General features: G+C 38.9%; 1 protein-coding gene across 4 annotated transcripts in view; it reads right to left on the bottom strand.

Moving 5' to 3' along the window:
- METTL16 (methyltransferase 16, RNA N6-adenosine) overlaps nucleotides 1-22,249 on the bottom strand; it is a 69,246-nt gene that overhangs the window by 32,475 nt on the left and 14,522 nt on the right. For all 4 annotated transcript variants that reach the window (XR_015148086.1, XM_086359738.1, XM_086359737.1 and 1 more), the window contains 4 exons: nucleotides 15,787-15,986; nucleotides 9,180-9,320; nucleotides 6,661-6,776; nucleotides 3,360-3,502 (listed from right to left, as the gene is read on the bottom strand). Coding sequence is in view for 3 of the 4 variants with exons in the window: in XM_086359737.1 (XP_086215863.1) it covers nucleotides 3,360-3,502; nucleotides 6,661-6,776; nucleotides 9,180-9,320; nucleotides 15,787-15,986 (600 nt within the window). In the remaining variant the exon portion in view is untranslated. The remainder of the gene's footprint in view (nucleotides 1-3,359; nucleotides 3,503-6,660; nucleotides 6,777-9,179; nucleotides 9,321-15,786; nucleotides 15,987-22,249) is intronic.

Genomic DNA, 22,249 nt, shown 5'->3' with positions numbered 1-22,249 from the left:
CAGAAAAGGAGGCTGGCTCCACGTTAGAATAAAGTAACAAAGTACTTTTAATGTTTTTGTTTAATATAGCAGACCACAGCAGTTAAATCTGCTGGATCGCTAAAAAGGACAAGAGTTAAAATTACCCTATTTACTATTCATTATTATTATTTACTACTATTATTATAATTACATCAAATATATACTTATTTAATTATATGACTACCCTATAAGGCATGATGTAGCTATCATTATTTCACTTTATCAATGAGAAAACAACTTTTAAAAATCAAAGAACCACATTTCAAAAGGCCCAGATTGTTAAATTTATTACCCAGCACCTGGTGATGATCACCAGATATGTGGATTTTACCCACATCCACGAAGTCCCCACCATCTGGCAGGGGGCAGCAGATGGAAAGGAAAAAGCAAAAATGGGGAGTTAAACCAGCATTAAGTTGGAACTTCGTAACTCTGGTTCCTGGAAAAATCAGAGAATCACTGTCATAAAGGGTGTCAGCTACAGTCAGTAGTAAGAGTGGAACCCAGGCCACGAGGTGTTTGATAAAGAAGTCTGCTGATTTATTTAGGTTAGGTGAGTGAGTCTCTAAAAAGGAAAATGCTATTAAGTAAGCTCAAGTCGCAGGCACAAAGAATGAAAGGTAAAGATGACAAGCACTTGTAAATCTTCATCAATGATAAAAAGGCTGTCTAATAATGACAATATGTCAATTATATCTCAACAGTAAAGAAAAGGCTGTGCACTTAGAAGTCTAACTGCAGGCTGGGCTATAGCGGCTGCGTGGGGTGGTGGAAAGAGGATGAGAGCAGAATTAGAAGATCTAGGGCCCAGATTTCTAACCTGTACAACTAAGAGGCTGGATAACCTTCTCTCCCAAGGGCCTCCCAACTGCAAAATTCCTTCAGATACAAAATTGCAGTTGCTGCCGAGCGTGGCTCAAGTGAGGCACCTGGAGAGCCACCACTGGAGGCCAGTCCAACAAGTACAACTTATTTCACTCCGCAATGTTACACATTTGGCTTAATTTCTGCACTTCTTTCGGAACAAGAAGAGGGTTAAGAAGATGGTGGAGTTTAAATACTTATTTTTAACCTCTCATTTTTTCATAGCTTCAAAATATGCAGTTTCCACAGCATTTTAAAATTTGAGAGTTTCATAGTGGTATAAACTTTATGTCAACAATAAAAATATGCAAGAGGGCATGAACTGATACATTTCTTCCTTTTATCTTCCCTCTCAACCTGCCTGAGTCCTAACAGAGCAGACAAGACTGCTGAACCCTTTCTTTAAGTGGATTGTAACTGGTAACTTTTCCCACATATGACACCAACCTTGAAATGGTCGACTCTTTAGAAACATAATTTGTTGTTTTCAGTCCATCAGTCATGTCTGACTCTTTGCAACCCCATGGACTGCAGCATGCCAGGCTTCCCTGTCCTTCACCATCTCCCGAAGCTTGCTCAAACTCATGTCCACTGAGTTGGTGATGCTATCTAATCATCTGGCACCAGCAATTTACTCTTCGCAGCAAACATTCACCTTTCATTCAGTCTGAGGGCAGCCACAGAGCCAGGTACAGGCAGACTTGGAATATATTGACCAATTTCTCTCCCTTAGAATGGTATTCCTTTACAACATACTTTTTGTAGTTCAAATGGAACTTCGGGAATAATAGAAATTTACCGATTAAAAGGCTCCTGAAAATGACCTTCCCCATCTTCCTGGGTGGCTCCAGTTCCCTCAAAAGCTGATGGACACTTAAGTGGCCACATGGCCCTGTTTGCCTACTGTCATGAGTCTCAGTGCTGTTACTTTCTTCACGTTTAATTTACTTACTCACACTCTTCTTAATACTCAGTATAATTTAAGTCTCTTTCTTCCTCACACTCTAAAGTATCGTTAAAGAAATCGATTAAGGTAAAAATATATTAACCTTTGGCTTTAATATTGTGTCAGTTTTCTGAGAGGCAGATCATCCAATAATCCAGTTGTCTTCCATGTTTAAATAAAATCACATTTAACAAATCAGGGTATGTGTTGATTTTGGAATTGGCCTTCTACTAAAATAAACAACTTTGAATGCCTGTAAGTCCAAAAGAAAAAAAAAAGGTTTCCCTAGGAATTCTAGTTCTGAGTATTCACTCAGAATTCAAAGTCAGGTCTTAAGAAATACTTGCACATTCATGTTCCTAGCAACATTATCCACGACAGCCAAAACATGGAAGTAACCCAAGTGTGCATCAACAGATAAATGGATAAACAAAATGCAGTATATACATACAAAGGAATATTAATATTATCCAGCCCTAAAAAGGAAGGAAATTCTGAAACCTGCTATAAGATGGATGCATATCGATGACATACTGCTAAGTAAAAGATGCCAGTCATAAATCATATATGATTCCACTTATATGAGGTACCTAGAACAGTCAAATTCAAAGAGACAGAAAGAAAAGAAGTGGTTGCCAGGGGAACCACTATGGGAAGAGAGAGAATAGGGAGTAGTTGTTAACAGGTACAGAACTTTCTTCGTTTTTTAGTTTTACAAAAAGAAAAGAGTTCTGGAGGTTAGCAGCACAACAATATGAATGTACTTAATGCTACTGAACTGTACACTTAAAAAATGGTTACGAAGGCAAATTTTACATTATGTGTATTTTACCACAATTTCAAAAAATTCTTTGTGTCACAAAGCTAAATCCCAGGGCTGAAAGTCCTTTCAGTTTGAACCAGCACATTATCCATCATTTCAACAACACTTGGCAGGGCGAGAAGTCAAGCAAGACAAATAGCTCTCTCTGAGTACCTTACATTGCTTAATGACAGGTGTATTGTCCAAAATCATTAGCTTTTAAAAAGGAGCAGCCTTAACTCTCCTCTGGAACTGGTTAGGGATCTCAGTTTCCCTTGATTAAGTTCCTGACAGCTCAATGTCCTCACATCTGTCACTGTTTGGGAGACTGATTCCAAGAACATAAATTGCTTTGAGGACTGGGCAACAAATTTATTCCGGTTCACAGGACAGAGCTGAACCCATCTGTTTTCTAATCAAAAGCCATATTTGAATCAGTTTTGCTCCACCACGGGACCACACTAATGGGAGCAGTACAATCATATGGTATTTTCCTCCTTTCCATCCATGTAGTACACATGATTATGGGAAACACAAATCAATTAGAGGCATGACAGCACCCTCAGAAACAGGGTCTCTGCAGACTGTAGGACCTTCAACCAATTCCATTTTTATCTGTTAATTCTTCGGACCACGGTGATTGATTTCCTCTAAGTGATTTCATTTCCTCTAAGTGACATGGTTTCTTTCTGAATTACACACGGGAAAATATTCTTACCAACTTACCTTAATCTTTTTTTAAGCTGTAAACTGTCATGGATGATCCTTTTAACAAACTCTAATTCACCTCCTTCTGCCATGATCTCTGTGATTCCTCCTGTATTTACAGAACTGGGTGGGGGTCTTCGAGGATTTCGAGAATTTACTCCCTGAACAACAACAACAAAAACTCTGATGAAAAATTTTTATACCTTAAGACCAGGTCTCTGTAACCTAGTTCTAAGTAAGAATGCTTCGACATAATTTCAATTTCCAAGTACCATGCTAGACTTAGGATTTAAAAATCATATAACCACGGCATTTGAAACAACTACATTCGTGTAAATATTCCTTCCCTAAAGGGTTTGATTAAACATACTAACATTTTTTATGTACCAATTCTGTCACTTTTTCTTTACATTTTCTGTCTTGGTATTATATACTGAAAATATTCCGCCCAAAGACTATAATAACATTGAATTTTGTTTTCTTCTAGTATGGTTTCACTTTTAAATTTTAAATATTTAATCCACTCCTACCTCACATCATATTTTTTAAAAAATCCAAGTAGAAAGCAGCTTTAAATATAAATAGCTAAAACAATAAAACTTAGAAGAAAACATAGGAGTAAATATGATTCTTAGCTATGACACCAAAAGCATAAGCAACAACAAAAACCAGATAAAGTGGTAAAAGTAAAAAAAAAAAAGCAAAAACTTCCAAGCTGCAAAGGACATTGCCAAGAAAGTACAAAGACAACCCACAGAATGGGAGAGAATATTTGCAAATAACATACCTAATAAGGGGCTTCCCTGATAGCTCACTTGGTAAAGAATCCGCCTGCAATGCAGGAGACCCTGGTTCAATTCCTGGGTCAGGAAGATCTGCTGAAGAAGGTATAGGCTACCAACTCCAGTATTCTTGGGCTTCCCTTGTGGCTCAGGTGGTAAAGAATCTGCCTGCAATGTGGGAGACCTGGATTCGATCCCTGGGTTGGGATGATTCCCTGGAGAAGGGAAAGGCTATACCCACTCCAAGAGACTTGCATACAGAATAAAGAATTCTTAAAACAGTCAGAAGAAAAACAGCCCAGTTCAACCGGGCAAAGGATCTGAACAGGCCTTTATCCAAAGAAGATACATAAATGATCAAAAAGTACATGAAAAGATGTTCAACATCATTAGCCATTAGGGATATGCACACTCAAACCACAATGAGCTACCACTCCATTCCTCCTAGGACAGCTGTAACCAAGAAGATAATAAGTGTTGACAAAGATGTGGACAAACTGGAAGTCCCACACACTAGTTATAATAAAAAATGGTGCAGCCACTGTGGAAAACATTCTGGCAGTTCTTCAAACAATTAAACACACAGTTACCAGATGACCTAGTAATTCCGCTCCTAGGTATATACCTAAGAGAAGTGAAAACATGTTCCTGCAAACACTTGTACAAGAATACTTGCAGCAGCTTTGTTCATAATAGCCAAAAAGTGCCTAAAACCCAAATGTCCGTTGATGAACAAATGGATTGATAAAAGGGGTATTTCCATACAATGGAGTATTTACTCGGCAATAGAAAGAAACTAATACACAGTACGATATGGGTGAACCCTGAAAACATACTATGTTCAGCGAAAGAAGTTAGCCACAAAAGACCACAGATTTTATAATTCCATTTTAGTGAAATGTTCAAAATAGCCAACTCCAGAAACAGAAAGTAGACTAGGACTAAGGGGGCTGCAAGGAAACCAAAAGTAACTGTTAATGGATGTGGAGCTTTTTTTGGGGGGGGGATGATGAAAATGTTCCAAAATTAATTGCATAATGGTTGCACAATTCTGTGAATATACTGCTGCTGCTGCTAAGTCACTTCAGTCATGTCTGACTCTGTGCGACCTCAGAGACGGCAGCCCACCAGGCTCCCCCATCCCTGGGATTCTCCAGGCAAGAACACTGAGTGGGTTGCCATTTCCTTCTCCAATGCATGAAAGTGAAAGTGAAGTCGCTCAGTCGTGTCCGACTCTTAGCAACCCCATGGACTGCAGCCTACCAGGCTCCTCCGTCCATAGGATTTTCCAGGCAAGAGTACTGGAGTGGGGTGCCACTGCCTTCTCCAGTGAATATACTAAAAATAATAAAATTCTACCCTTTAAATAGGTGAACTGATGGCATGAAAATTACATTTCAGTAAAGCTGATGTAAAAAGAGATTTAATTCTGGTGCCAGTAATAGTCTATTTCTTCATCTGGAAGCTCGTTCTACAAGAACATTCACTTTGGAAAATCCAGCTTACACTTATGGCCTGTGTATTTTTACATGTATATAGAATATCTCAATATTTTTCTTAAAAATGTACTCTAGTGACTATTTTAGTTCTTAAATCTATCTGCATCAAGAGCCAAAATTTAATTTCCTAAATCCTGCTTTACTTCATGCTCCAATCTAGAATGTCTTATTGCTAATAAATTTCTGTCCAGCTTACCCCCAACTCAAATTTGATCCATGTGGAATTTATTTTGTTATGAGGTATGTAAATGGTATTTTAGAGCATCTGAGTGATTCTAAAAATAATTTATTCTCTCAAAGTTTTAAGCATACACACCACCCCTTGTTTCCTCTAATATTTCTATTAGCTTTTCTTTAGATGAGGAAAAATTAGGTTAAATCAATAATATTTTATTGATTTTCAACAGCTTAGTTATTTTCAGCCAATGTATGAGCTGTTTTAAGCCAATATATGAGCTGTTTTTAGCCATTTTCATGAGCAAATATATTTTATTTCATAAAATCAATATACTCATTTCAAGTTGGAACACTAAATCAGCCATTTGTTTACTATCAAATGATAGCTGGCTGTAAAAGCAGTGATCTTTCCTTAGGTCAAAAAGCCCAATGCAGGAGTAGACTGTAACCTAAGTTGGTCCAATCAGAAGAAATCCAAATGTTCAACGGTTTGAGAAAGAAAAGAGCTCCCTTCTCACCCTCTCCTCCTCCCCATATATTACTCTGCCACAAGTAAACCAACTTGAGAACAGAACCAACCAAGGGTCAGATCAGAGCCAAAGGGAACTTGAAAAGTCTCAGCCTTGATACTATGATGAACTCCTTGATCAACCTGTTCCTGAAGTTCATGCTATTGCTGGACTTCTCAGATACATAAGCCAATAAACCTTTCTGGAAAGTCAATCTGAATTAGATTTTCCGGTGCTTGATACCAGAAGCATCCTAACTGATACAGCTTCCAAAAGAAATGTTGCTCTTATCTTTGCAAACAAGGAAAACTTAGATAAATATTCAACTACTTTAAAGGAGAAGGTATTTTACCTTGGCTTCCAACTGATTGGCAAAAAAGGGAGGGTTGCACATGCAAAAGTCATAGATTATCTCAGATTCTTCTTTAAGAGCATCCATCAGGAGTGTCTTCTGTGGTACTTTAACCACTAGGGGAAAAAAAAGAGAGACTTAACTACTATTAATACTGTGACAGTTTTCAAATATATCCACAAATTCTTCGACACTAGTCCCTTCAAGAGGTGGTGTTTGATTTCCCGCTCCTTGAATGCAACTTCACTCAATGACTTGCTTTTATTGAGAAGAATATGATAAAAGTAAAAGGGTATCACTTCTGAGGCTAGGTCATAAGAAGCAATATGGCTTCCTCTTTGCCCTATCACTTAAACAACTTGCTCTATGAGAAGCCAGCTGACATGCTCCAAGGATGCTTAAGTAGCCCTGAGGAGAGATTCACATGGCAGTGAAATAAAGCTTCCTGCCTACAGCCATGAAAGTGAGCCATCTTGGAAGCAAATCTCTATCCCCAGGCTTTCAGACTACAACCTCATGAAAGACTCTGAACCAGAACCACCTGGCTGGGCCACACCCAAATTCCTGACCCACATGAATAATGAGATAATAAATGTTTACTGCCTAAACTGCCAGATTTGGGGGTAATTTGTAGTACAGGAATGGATAACTAAAAAACTCATTAATAATATATTAGGGGACTTCCTTGGTGGTCTAGTGGCTAAAACTCCACGCTCCCAATGACCATGGGCTCAGGTTCGATCTCTGGTCAGGGAACTAGATACCACATGCTGCAATGAACTGCAACTAAGAGTTCACATGCCACAACAGAAGACCCACATGCCACAAAGATGGAAGATCGGAAAAAAAAAAAAAAAAATTGAAGATCCTGTGGGCTGTAGCTAAGACCCAGTGCAGTCAAATAAATAAACATTTACTATATATATTAATATCTCCCCTTATGTTTAACACTAGTAAGAAAAGCCAGTTTCTTAGACAGCCAGTGTAAATTTGCTGCATGACTCAGGGAGCTCAAACTGGGGCTCTGTGACAAACTAGAGGGGTGGGATGGAATAGGAGGGAGGTCCAAGAGAGAGGGGACATGTGTTTACCTATGGCGGACTCATGCTGATCCAACACAATACTGTAAGGCAATTATCCTTCAAGTAAAAATAAATAACTTAAAGAAAAGCCTATTTCTTCCAAAGAGAGACATAAAGTCTCTTTAATGCCAAAAATAAAAAAAGAACTGCCTTTTATGTAGACAATAAGCACAGAAATAAAAGTAAAAGCTCTACTTGGATACACTGTTTAAGTTAGGTCACCCCATCAGTCTCTTACGGTACTTATATAACTTAAAGGGGCTTCCCCAATGGCTCAGTGGTTAAGAATCTGCCTGCAAAAAAAAAAAAAAAAAGAATCTGCCTGCAATACAGCAAACACAGGAGACAAGGGTTCGACCCCTGGGTTGGGAAGATCTCCTGAGTGAGGAAATGGCAACCCACTCCAATATTTTGGTCAGGATAATCCTATGGAGCCTGGCGGGCTATAGTTGGTGGGGTCGCAGAGTTGGAAATGACTGAGCGACTTAGCACAAAGGAGATTTAACTATTTGTAGCACAGTTCCATATACTGAAATAAAAAAGATAGTACAGTTTAATCAACAGTGGGATTTTCTTCCTTTTAAAATCTTGGTGACTAGGTTACTTCATATACAGTTGGTTCTCATTAGCAGTAAAGTCACCACAAACACTGAATTAGTGAATACTGAACCACTGACTCCTAAGAGAAATACAGGGTTAGGTAGCTTCAAGCCTCTGATTACATTTTCATCACCCAATCAATATATATCCTATTTTATGTATCTCTGTTTAAAGACACCTTATTTAATATACATTACTGACTCATCAACATTGAACTCATGGCCAACAGTACTATAATATGTCTGAAGAAAACTTATCTGACACATGTATTTTCTGTAAGGCACATCACAGCCTTCTTGTACTTAGGAACACTAGTACTCAAGTACTATGTTTAGGGGCCATTAAAAACAGCAAAATCACCAAGAAAAAGCACAGAATTGCAACAACAAAAAAAGTGGTACTAAATAGACCATGAAAAGAACACTTGTTTACAGTGTGAGAATTGAAAGGAGACAGCAGGGAAAAGAAAAAGAAAAGACAGCAGGGAACACACACACTGGGTGATTCAAATTTTTTCCCATTTTGCACATGTCTGTGAATGACCACAAAAGAGCCACAAGTATTGATTTGGGGGCTAAAAATAGCCACATGTAAGCCAACTTTAGCAAGTAGGCAAATTCACAAACACAGAATCCACAAAGTATGAGGATCGGCTGCGTTCACTCTGTTTCTGAGTTGATTCTGATAACAAAGCAGCAAACCCAATTACAACTGTACCAAATTTTTAAAAATTAACCAAAGGTTGTATGTTAAAGCAAAAGATAATGAGATGTGTTAAATTAGAAAAACAGGTTAACAAACAAAACTTGAAAGGAATATTGATTTTGCAGAGCTAACCTTTAATAAGATCAGACAAGTTATTCTGCTCCACATTCTTCTTCGCGTAGTTGAAGCACATATCATCTACTTCTGTTGCAAGGAAATACCAGCCATTTAAGGTTGTTCCAAGTAAAGGATAGATGCAGGATGCCCCAGTACCTAGTGAAATAAGAATTCAAAACATATTGCACACACCTGAGCAGAAGGTGAGAACAATCAGCAAAAACACCATTCTTCTTTTCTTAGAATTCTTATAGCCTTAACAGCTTAAAACAACAAGCTGGTACTGATTATACACACATTGCAGCTACTGGTTTCATGTATGTTAGTCTTACGTCATAATTAGTTTCACATTTCCTGGAGGAGAGAAACCTTCCTGCACTCATTGTATGCTATATGTAAAATGAAGTATGGCTGGTGATCAAGAATACAAGACTGACTAACTGAAAACTGCCAAAACAATTTACTTTATAAAAAGTCTTCATTTTAAATCTCTCATGAAACTTAATTTTCTTGAAAGAAATCCATGTAATTTGTTAAAACAGCACAGGAATATCTTACATAGATCAACGTACACATCCCATTCTACAGAAACAGGAAAAAATACAGAGAGTATAAGATTTTTATAATATTCAATCACCCAATTTCCCACATATCTATCTGTAAGTTGTTACTTGAAGGAAACCAGAAGTAAAAAGGATTTATTTCTCAGATGTGGAAGCATGGAAAAACATTTGATCCAGGTTCAAAACATCAGTCATAAACTGGTCCCACCACAGTTTCAAGGGAGACCTTCAAAGGCAAATGCTCCTGGCAAATCTCTCTCTGACAATTAGGGTTTGGTCCTAAACTTGCATGTAGAACCTCTAACCATAGATTGGACAAGCATATACTAACCACAAATAATTGCCACTCACTGATCTTGGCCAATGAGATCCTAAAGAGTATATTCAAGAGAAGAAAAGCCGGTGTTTTTCTCAGAGGCTCACAGTAGTCAGCCCACTTTCCAGGACCACATTTTGGTGCCAGTCTACCCTTAGGGAACAACTAGAAGCCAGAGAAATGCCTAACCCAGAGGAAAGCGAGGATCCCCTTACTGCTTCCTTATTAAGTACTCAGAACAGGCTAGTAAAAGACACGACAATGACTGATGGCTAGAACATTTAAGATCTTTTGACAAGTCACAGTGATGCTACATTTATTGTCATGTTTACTAACAACATCCTGGCCCTGATGCTACTGGGCAAACATCTCTGGGGGATGTGAGAAGTTGTAAGGGAAGGACTGGTAAAAGGTACTCAAGCCCCTCTCAGAATCCACAATTATGTAGACCCTGCTAGTCATTCTGGAAAGATAGTCACTCAAATAAGGAAATTAAGGAAATTTAAGTAGCACTTCCAGCTCTGTAGGAAAAAAAAACAACTCAGAGCAGATTCCAGGCCCTTGAGTCTCTACACAAAGGCTCCCTTTCTTCGTACTTCAACTTCATTTAAAAGCGAAAAGAAAAACGACATCTCCCTTCAGCTGTCCAAAGATAAGGTGCCATCAGGGTAATAAACAAAGGTGAAAGACCTGCCCTCTGCCAAAAAAATCAAGTTTCTCAATTCTTAAGACCAGAAGACTTGCATTCTACATTCTAATCCCCTCAGAAAGCTGAATGACATTTTTAAATAGGTCATGTATGGATGTGAGAGTTGGACTGTGAAGAAGGCTGAGCGCCGAAGAATTGATGCCTTTGAACTGTGGTGTTGGAGAAGACTCTTGAGAGTCCCTTGGACTGCAAGGAGATCCAACCAGTCCATTCTGAAGGAGATCAGCCCTGGGATTTCTTTGGAGGGAATGATGCTAAAGCTGAAACTCCAGTACTTTGGCCACCTTGTGCGAAGAGTTGACTCATTGGAAAAGACTCTGATGCTGGGAGGGACTGGGGACAGGAGGAGAAGGGGACAACAGAGGATGAGATGGCTGGATGGCATCACTGACTCGATGGACGTGAGTCTCAGTGAACTCCAGGAGTTGGTGAAGGACAGGGAGGCCTGGCATGCTGCAATTCATGGGGTTGGAAGAGTCGGACATGACTGAGCAACTGAACTGAACTGAATAATCCTACAATGATAAATAAAAATGGAAAGTGTATAACCATAGAATTAGAGCAAACTAATGGAGTCTGGGGGAAGAATTTATATAAAACCCTAATTAGAATGAATGTGATTTCAGTGAGAGTGCCCCTTGTGAAGAGCTAAAATCCATTAACCTCCTATATCCCCAAGTGCTATTTTAGAGGGTTTGGGGCATAATTAAAATAAATTAGTACTAAATAGGCTCTCAAGCTTTTTAAGCTTTTTATAACCCATCAGCCAATCTCCTGCGAGGAACATAAAAGAAACTTTTTTTAAACCCCATTATTTTTACCTAGTGCTTAGTTCATATCATGTGTTCAGAATTTTGAATGTCAAAAGAACGATGTATTTATCCATCAACATTCAACAAATCATTTACTGGGCACCTGCTGCTAAGTCGCTTCAGTCACGTCCGACTCTGTGCGACCCCACAGACGGCAGCCCACCAGGCTGCCCCGTCCCTGGGATTCTCCAGGCAAGAACACTGGAGTGGGTTGCCATTTCCTTTTCCAACGCATGAAAGTGAAAAGTGAAAATGAAGTCACTGTGTTGTGCCCGACTGTTAGCAACCCCATGGACTGAAGCCTACCAGCCTCCTCTGTTCATGGGATTTTCCAGGCAAGAATACTGGAGTGGGGTCCCATAGTGTGCCAAAAACTTTGCTAAGACTTTGAATGTTAAAGTATTAATAACAGATTTGGTACTTTGCAATTGGGTGGCAGAGAAAAACATTAATCAATCAGACAAGTGAATGTGGTTTTTAAAAAATTCCATGAAGGAAAATACACAGTTTTCTTAAGTTCATATTCAAGGAACGTTATCATATCTTATGCTGGAAAGTCAGAGGCTTTCTTACAAAATAAGGCTTGAGTTAACAGTTCAGTTCAGTCGCTCAGTCGTGTCTGACTCTTTGCGACCCCATGAACTGCAGCATGCCAGGTCTCTCTGTCCATCACCAACTCCTGGAGTTTACTCAAACTCATGTCCATTGAGTCAGTGATGCCATCCAACCATCTCATCCTCTGTCGTCCCCTTCTCCTGTCTTCAATCCTTCCCAGCATCAGAGTTTTTTCTAATGAGTCAGTTCTTCACATCAGGTGGCCAAAGTATTGGAGTTTCAGCTTCAGCATCAGTCCTTCCAGTGAATATTCAGGACTGATTTCCTTCAGGACTGACTGGCTGGATTGCCTTGCAGCCCAGGGGACTCTTGAGAGTCTTCTCCAACACCACAGTTCAAAAGCATCAATTCTTCAGCGCTCAGCTTTCTTTATAGTCCAACTCTCACATCCATACATTACTACTGCAAAAAACATAGCTTTGAATAGACAGATCTTTTTTGGCAAAGTAATGTCTCTCTGCTTTTTAACATGCTGCTAGGTTGGTCATAACTTTCCTTCCAAGGAGTAAGCGTCTTTTAATTTCATGGCTGCAGTCACCACCTGCAGTGATTCTGGAGCCCACTGTTTCCCCAACTATTTGCCATGAAGTGATGGGACCAGATGCCATGACCTTAGTTTTCTGAAATGTTGAGTTTTAAGCCAACTTTTTCACTCTCCTCTTTCACTTTCATCAAGAGGTTCTTTAGTTCTTCTTCCCTTTCTGCCTCAAGGGTGGTGTCATCTGCGTATCTGAGGTTATTGATATTTCTCCCGGCAATGTTGATTCCAGCTTGTGCTTCTTCCAGCCCAGCATTTCTCATGATGTACTCTGCATATAAGTTAAATAAGCAGGGTGACAATATACAACCTTGATGAACTCCTTTCCCGATTTGGGACCCGTCTGTTGTTCCATGTCTAGTTCTAACTGTTGCTTCTTAACATGCATACAGATTTCTCAGAGGCAGGTCAGGTGGTCTGGAATTCCCATCTCTTTCAGAATTTTCCACAGTTTGTTGTGATCCACACAGTCGAAGGCTTTGGCATAGTCAATAAAGCAGAAGTAGATTTTTTTCTGGAACTCTCTTGCTTTTTCTATGATCCAACGGATTTTGGCAATTTGATCTCCGGTTCCTCTGCCTTTTCTAAATCCAGCTTGAACATCTGGAAGTTCATGGTTCACGTACTGCTAAAGCATGGCTTGGAGAATTTTGAGCGTTACTTTGCTAGCGTGTGAGATAAGTGCAATTGTGCAATAGTTTGAACATTCTTTGGCATTGCCTTTCTTTGGGATTAGAATGAAAACTGACCTTTTCCAGTCCAGTGGCCACTGATGAGTTTTCCAAATTTGCTGGCATATTGAGTGCAGCACTTTCACAGCATCATCTTTTAGGATTTGAAATGGCTCAACTGGAATTCTATCACCTCCACTAGCTTTGTTCGTAGTGATGCTTCCTAAGGCCCACTTGACTTTGCATCCCAGGATGTCTGGCTCTAGGTGAATGATCACACCATTGTAATTATCTGGGTCGTGAAGATCTTTTTTGTACAGTTCTTCTGTGTATTCCTGCCACCTCTTCTTAATATCTTCTGCTTCTGTTAGGTCCATACCATTTCTGTCCTTTATTGTGTCCATCTTTGCATGAAATGTTCCCTTGGTAGCACTAATTTTCTCGAAGAGATCTCTAGTCTTTCCCATTCTATTGTTTTCCTCTATTTCTTTGCATTGATCACTGAGGTAGGCTTTCTTATCTCTCCTTGCTATTCTTTGGAACTCTGCATTCAAATGGGTATATCTTTCCTTGTCTCCTTTGCCTTTCTCTTCTCTTCTTTTTACAGCTATTTGTAAGGCCTCCTCAGACAACCATTTTGCCTTTCTGCATTTCTTTTTCTTGGGGATGGTCTTGACAAGTACAAGTATGGGGAAGAGTTCGCAAGTACAGTACAAATGAGAAATAAAGAGGTGAAGGTGCAAAAGTCCAGGCAGGGGGAACAACATGTACATAGAATCATAATGTCTGATTAGAAGAACTAAAGACAACTGTAGAAATCCCAAGAAAAAGAAAAAGAATATAAGGCAAGGGTTAGAGAGACCTAGAGGGCAAGAATCAGACAATGAAAATTGTAATAGACCTACTAAAGGTTTTGAGTGTTTATCAGAGAAGCAAGAGAAAGTCATTAAAATGGTAAACATAATAATTAGACACAGGTTTATGCACACTTTCTGGAATGGAGAGGCAACAGAGCAGATGACAACAGAGTAGTTGAGAAGCTATTTTGTAGACAGGGAGACATGATGGTGACTCGGGCTGGGATGGTGGCAACTGAGATGGAGAAAAGTAGATGATTTAAGGAATATTTAAAAAAGGAAAACTATTTTAGGGTAAAAGGTGACAGACACTGTCAGTGAGAATGGAGAGAAGCAAAAATCAAGGATGACAGGGTGGACTGTGAGGGAGCTGCTGAAACAAGGAACAAAGGAAGAGGACCTGGATTAGGAAGGGAGAGTCTGAGTTTGGTCTTGGACATTGCAAAATCTGAGATGTCTTTGATATATCCAAGTTTCCTGTATATTTTGGACCAGAGTTCAAGAAAAGTAATCTGAATTGGAGGAATAAACAATCTGTAGGTTATCTGCATGGAGGTAGAAAATAAAGTCGTAGACATGGACAAAATTGCCTAGAGGTAGAGTGCCAAATAGGAAAAGCGTTAAGACTGAGCTTCAGAAATTCTCAATATTTAATAGCCAGATACAAGAAAGGAAGCCTGAAAAGGGGAGAAGAGTGACTAAAAATGAAAAGGTAAAACCAGAGTCTGGTGTCATGGAAGCTAACGGAGGAGAGTGCATTTAAAAGAGAAAGGAGAGGTAGGTAAATGCTGCTGGAAAGGTCATGTACTATGAGCCTTGAAAATGTCAAACATTTACTATCACCTAGAAACTGTCTCCTATTAAGTATATTTAGAAATAGAGTACAGAGTTTTTAATTCTTCATTCTTTCTATAAAGAATTAATAAAGTCCAACAGATTAACAAATTTTAAACTCTATCAAAATGAAAACACTGGCTATGACTGACATACATTTATAATTGCAAAACACACCCTAGCTTCATTTCCTTCTGTTTCTCTACTTATTTCCCCAAATGAATCAAACAGGACAGTCTTCTCCACTGTAGAAGTTTACAATTAAGTGAACATCTTATAGCCTTTTTCCTTCCTTTTAATTTTGGATTAAATACTCTCTACGAATCTAAGAGATTTCTAAAAGTATTCAGGCCCACACGATCTTTTATTAAATGGCCATCACCACAACATCCCAATATGGGGACTTCTGTGCTAACACCAAATAATTCAGAGTAAAAATAGTGCCCAACAGATGCAGATGTAAACACAGTGATCTGAAAAGCTAAGAAAACAGGACTCTCTTACCCCCTTGTGCCATTTGGGGTTGACAATCCCTTCTCAGAGAGACTGACAGCAGAAAAGCCCAGGTGTACCCACAAAGAACAATGATATCTGTAGCCAGTTTCTTTTACACAATAAATACCCAGGAGTTTTCAAAGAACTTGCAAAGACTTCGCAAAATTTATGAAACTTAACACTTAGCCAAGGAAGAATTTTAAGCCATGTACCTATGTCAATTCCTCTTCGGAGGGTACTTTTGTCAGAGTTCTGATGACCGATAAGATCTTCTACCCAGTGAATATAGTTGAGTCTCAAGGGAACTGTAGGAATCAGTCTCTCCAGCGGAATATCGATAGAAAGTCCAAAATCTTCCCTTAGCAGAGTACAAGTCAGAGCTCTGACTGCTTCAGGGTCTTTAAAATTAAGACTGAAAGGTGGAGAAAAAGAAGTAAAACTGATTAGTAAGATGCGCTATGTTGCAAAAGCTCTATGGCAACCAGGCAGTACCAAACACCCATTTGAATTTCCTAGGAGATCACGCAGAAATAGTTATGCAGGAGCATTCAGGGCAGTGGCAAACACACATGGGCGTGAAACAGTCACAGTATATGAGAGGCAGCATAAATTTCCTTCAAAAATACTGCATCCTCATACATGAAGCATACAGGACCAGAGTACCTCAGTTCTAGTTCCTGCCAAGTTGTCTCCTTACTTAAGTTATGTAACTTTGGACAAGTTATTTAGCCTCTATGAGGCCATTTTCTCCACTGTAAAATGGGGATAATAATACCTACACGTAGAGCTGCTGTGATAATCTGTGAAAAGTACTAGCATAATGCCTACATGCTGGCTATTTTTACTATCACCAATTAACATGATTTGATAGTAGCATTCTTGGAAAATCATACTTAAAAGTGGAAAGAAACCAGTATAAGATGTTTAATAATGAAAACAGGTTAACATATTTAAATACAATAAATATTACAAATATTAAATTTTAAATGTGACTAATTTTAGCAGGCTTCCTGAGTAGTAATTTACATACTATAAATTTACCTATAAAGACACAATCGTTTCTTGTGTATTCACGGAGTCATGCAACCATCACCACAATCCAATCCCATCACCCTCAAGAAAACCCTGTACCCATTTGCAAGTCATTCCTCATTTCTGCCCTCAGCTCTGGGCAACCACTAATGTAACTGTCTCCAGAGATTTGCCTTTTGTGAACATTTCACACAAATGAATCAGAAACATGTGGTCTTTACACCTGGATTCTTTCACTTTGCACAATATTTGTGAGGTTTATCCATGGTGTAGCATGTATCAGTACTTCATTTCTTTTTATGGCCAAATACTCCTCCATTGTATGGACGACCACATTGCAGTTTACGTACTGGATGAATAACTACATTGGCATTTTGTTTACCCACTTACCACTTGATGGCCATTTGGACTGTTTCTATTTTTTGGCTGTCATGAACAATGCCGCTAATAAACATCCACATACAAGCCTTCACACAGATGGGTTATTATTTCTCTTGAGTAGATATGGAGGAATATGTCATATGACATATTTACATTTAACTTAAGAACTGGTGTCAATGTAACTATTTTGAGAGGCAGGAAAAGTGTTAGATGAAGAAGTAACTTTGCAGCAACAAAATGCTGGAACAAAATCAGGAGGATAAATAACTTCAAAAGTGATTGACTTTACATTAGGTGGGGATTTATGATCTTTTAAAGACAAGTTTCCATAAAACAGTGGGAGTGGAAGTTTGCTGCATAAATATATGCTAGCAGTAAAAAGTCTCATTAAAATATGTTAAGCCTATTTAACAGGATATTAATGAGGTCTACTCCTAGGCATCAGAGGTAGATATATATTAATTTTGTCAATTGTGGAGGCTGATAAAAGAGAGTTAATCCACGGGCAAGCAACCATGAACACAGTTTTGCTTCACTCAATAGCACAGCAATTGCCTCAATCAATTTTCACATTAAAAAATAAAAAAGAAGGCTAACACTGCCTTTGTATTCCTTCCTTAATGAAAAGCAGTACAAAAGCAGGTTCAACAAGACAAATTATGTAGCAAAAAAATAAATAAATCTATAAAAACTTAATTTTTAATTCTAACAAGAATATCTTATTTTACTCCTTTGAAATCAGTCAAGTGTTTAAAAAAGATGGGCCAACTCCACTTCAGCCTTTGACTGTGTGGATCACAATAAACTGTGGAAAATTCTGAAAGAGATGGGAATACCAGACCACCTGACATGCCTCTTAAGAAACCTGTATGCAGGTCAGGAAGCAATAGTTAGAACTTGACATGGAACAACAGACTGGTTCCAAATCAGGAAAGGAGTACGTCAAGGCTGTATATTGTCACCCTGTTTATTTAACTTATATGCAGAGTACATCATGAGAGATGCTGGGCTTAAAGAAGCACAAGCTGGAATCAAGATTGCCGGGAGAAATATCAATAACCTCAGATATGCAGATGACACCACCCTTGAGGCAGAAAGGGAAGAACTAAAGAGCCTCTTGATGAAAATGAAAGAGAGTGAAAAAGTTGGCTTAAAGCTCAACATTCAGAAAACTAAGGTCATGGCATCCGGCCCTGTCACTTCATGGCAAATAGATGGGGAAACAGTGGCTGACTTTATTTTTTTGGGCTCCAACTCACTGCAGATGGTGATTCCAGCCATGAAATTAAAAGACGCTTACTCCTTGGAAGGAAAGTTATGACCAACCTAGACAGCATATTAAAAAGCAGAGACGTTACTTTGCCAACAAAGGTCCGTCTAGTCAAGGCTATGGTTTTTCCAGGAGTCATATATGGATGTGAGAGTTGGACTATAAAGAAAGCTGAGCGCAGAAGAATTGATGCTTTTGAACTGTAGTGTTGGAGAAGACTCTTGAGAGTCCCTTGGACTGCAAGGAGATCCAACCAGTCCATCCTAAAGGAGATCAGTCCTGGGTGTTCATTGGAAGGACTGATGTTGAAGCTTTGGCCACCTGATGCGAAGAGCTGACTCATCTGAAAAGACCCTGATGCTGGGAAAGATTGAAGGCAGGAGGAGAAGGGGACAATAGAGGATGAGATGGTTGGATGGCATCACCAACTCAATGGACATGAGTTTGGGTAAACTCCAGGAGTTGGTGATGGACAGGGAGCCTTGGTGTGCTGCAGTTCAAGGAGTCGCAAAGAGTCGGACACAACTGAGCAACTGAACTGAACTGAACTCCACTTCCTTCAATGACGTAGTGACAACAGTCAATTTTTACACATGGAAAGAAGTTCACATCAGAGCACCATACTAAAAACATTCAAATAAGTTCACGTTCTTTATTCTACAACAGCAGCCCGATCTATCACTAATCTAGCCCAATCATTGCTAGACACACGAAAGGAATATAAACCCATTCTGATGTCTATGTCCAAGCCTGACAACCTGAAATGCAAAATTTCAGAATTTTTCTATCGAAGCAAGAATAATCTAGATACCTTATAAAATAAACGATGAAAAGTATTCTCTAAGAGCAGTACCTACTGACAGAACCACTAACGTTTCTCAATGTTATTATGCACTGGCATTTTGAATAAAATTGTGAAAATCAGGAACTGCGAACTCAAATATTTACCAGCTACTACTCAAAATGCCAATCCTTGACAAGGTATGTCCTTGTGCCAGAATGTAAATCAACACAGCGAGGAGAGTCACGTACAAAGACATGTCTGCTGAGCCACACACGAGGCACAGGCCCTCGCCTCGGTGGTCAGCAACAAACAGTTTGTGGTCGAGCAGCCAGGCCAGTGGCTACACTAGTGGCACTAAACCAATGGCACAAACCACCATCTCAAAGGGGACGGTCAACAGGCCGTTCTAGCTAATCAGTATCAAGTGGGTTTGCCAGCCCACCTTTGCCAAATCTCTAACATTTTCAAATGAAACCCGGAACCTGTATCTTTCTATGAAATTTTTGATTCTTAACATCTACATGGACAATAAATAACTGCAAGTCTCATACAATTCACAGGCTGAAAGGTGGCAATCTCTAGTGTAGAAAGTGGAATAACAGAGTTGGGTACTTGGCTACTCTGCACTTTTAAAGCAGTATAATAGTGTTTCACTCTTTTTAAATATTACTTTGCTCAACTGAGTTATATAGACCAGGTCAGAATTTTTTTTTTTTAATTTTTAATTTTTTTAGGTCAGAATTGAGAGGTTGTGATTGCTTCATTCCTTTATTTATTCAACAGATATTATATGTCAGCTATGTACTGGCCATTATGCAAAATACTGGAGATGTTGCAGTACACAAATACAATCTCTCCCTTCATGAAGCTGACAGTCTAGTAGATATTAATTCCCAGAATCATTCAAATATACCTAAAATTGTCACTGTGATGAATACTATAAAAGTATAGGTACACTGTGCTATGAAACATACATATTAAGTGGAACTGCCTTGGGAAGGTCAAAGAAGGCTTCCCTGAGGCCTAAAAGTAGAATGAAAATTTAACAAAGCAAAGAACTGAGAGAAGGGAACGTGGATGGCATTTTAGGGTCCTAAGTAAAGAGAAGAGCAAGTACAAAGATCCTGAGGCAGGACAGAACTTACGGGGCATCCCTGGTACCGAGAGACAGCCACTGTGTCTAACATGCAGAAAGCAACGTAAGCACGCATGGTTTAAAATGAGGCTGGAGAGGAAGAGAGAAGCTGGATTACAGAGGACCTTATAATTATGGTAACCATATAATTTTATCAATTAATTCAGGACTCTTCTGAAAGTGAAAGACCTATTAATCACATCAGGATAATTATAATCTATGTTAAGGAGTTAGGTCTAGTATGGAATAAAGATGGACCAAGTGGAAGCAAAGATACCAATTAGAGAGCTATTGCCGTAAAAGGCTGGACAATGGCAGCAGTGGTAAAAACAGGGAAAAGTGACAGCAATTTAGACACATTTACGAAAGAAAATTTACAAGATTTGCGGATGGACCGACACGCAAAGTGAGGGAGGGTGTGTTTACAGGTGTCTCCTGGGTTCTGGCTTGCTCAACAGGACAGACAGTACCTTTTGCTGAATCTGGTAACTCTGGCAGAGAACCATTTTTGAGGAAACATATCATATTTGAGAGCTGTGTTTGAGACACCCGAGTGCAGATATTGAGTAAACATGACCTCTAGGTATAGAACTCAGAAAACTGGTCTGCACAAACAAATGAGACCCCAGCACAGGTGACAGTGTCTAAGGAGAAAACACCAAGTGAGAGGAAAAGAGCTTCCCATTAAGTCTAGAAGAGTCCTTTAATGGCTGTATGCACAATTGTTACAGAGGAAGCTACATCAGCAAACAGAGGGCCGAAGAAGGAAAACCAGGAGAGTGTAACGCGATGCCAATGACACCAAGGGAAGAAGGTGTCCACGAAGGGTAAGAGTGTCAGCAGAGAAAACTGCTTCTCAGAAGTCAACTGAAAACTGAAACTGGATTTAGTAATGTGACACCTTTTCAAGAGCTGCTTTTGGAGTGGTGGAATTTAGAATCTACCATGAAATGTGCAAAAGATTAAGTATGGTATGAAAAAAATAGACTGGAAAAATAGATAATTCTTCAAGAAGGTGAGTTATGCAAGGGAGAGAGGGGGCAGAGTGACAGATCTGATGAAGAGGTTTCTTTATTAATTTTTTAATGGAAGACTTAAACATGTTTAAAAGTCAATGGAAAGTCACACAGGCCACATACTCTGATTTGATTTATAAGAAACATCCAAAATAGGCAAAGTTTTAGAGACAGAAAGCAGACTAGTGGTTTCTAGGGGTTGAGGAGACAGAGTAGTGGGGAATGACTGACTGCTCAATGTGTTACCGGGTTTCTTTTGGGGGTGATGAAAATGTTCTGGAATTAGAGAGTGGTGATGTTTGCACAGCCTGTGAACCTAGTAAGAACTGAATTGTACACTTTAAAATGAAGACTTTATGATTTGTGAATTATATCTCAATTTTTTTAAAACTCAAAAGGAGTTAGTTGATAAGACTTTAAGTAAAGGAATTTACTGGACTATGTAAGGTTCTTGAGATGAGGGAGGGTAGGGAAGCCAAAGTTCACATGGCAAATGTAATTGAATTAGAATATAATAACAGTTATAAAAATAATAACAGGTTGTCAAACAGAAACAAAAGCCAAATGTATGGCCTTTTTGTTGAGTTTCCACCAACTCATACCTACCCACAACTAAATTTAAGAATTTTTTTAACTTATCACACCTATGGTCAAATAAGCAATGAGACAGTAATATCATATAAAAACAAAGATTCTGGAGCAGTTGTAAATGACCTTCACTGTTAACCCTTTATTAGCCAAAGAACCAAACTCCTACTTACAAAATAGTAAGAGACTACCTTGATCAATCAAGTTGATCTTTTAAATGCGTATTCCTATTTTAGCTGACAAGCAAATGACAGGGAAGAAAAACTTAGTCATCCAAACTCTCATTTGCTCTTTTCAAGTACAGTTAAGAGTACTCCAGTTTTTCTAGCTAAGGCCAGTGACTTACCCTAAATTTGGTAAAATGTGGGGAAAAAAAAAAAAAAAAAGTCCAAGAATAAGGGAAACAGTTAAATGTAATCAAGTTTTACAGAAAACTTAGGAACAACCTGAAAGTAGTCAACAGAAATGC

The sequence above is a fragment of the Bos grunniens genome, chromosome 19 (genome assembly GCF_055505025.1).
Source record: "Bos grunniens cultivar Pamir isolate PY7600 chromosome 19, Bosgru_T2T1.0, whole genome shotgun sequence".
Lineage (NCBI taxonomy): Eukaryota > Metazoa > Chordata > Mammalia > Artiodactyla > Bovidae > Bos > Bos grunniens.
This window is presented reverse-complemented; position numbering and strand designations above follow the sequence as displayed.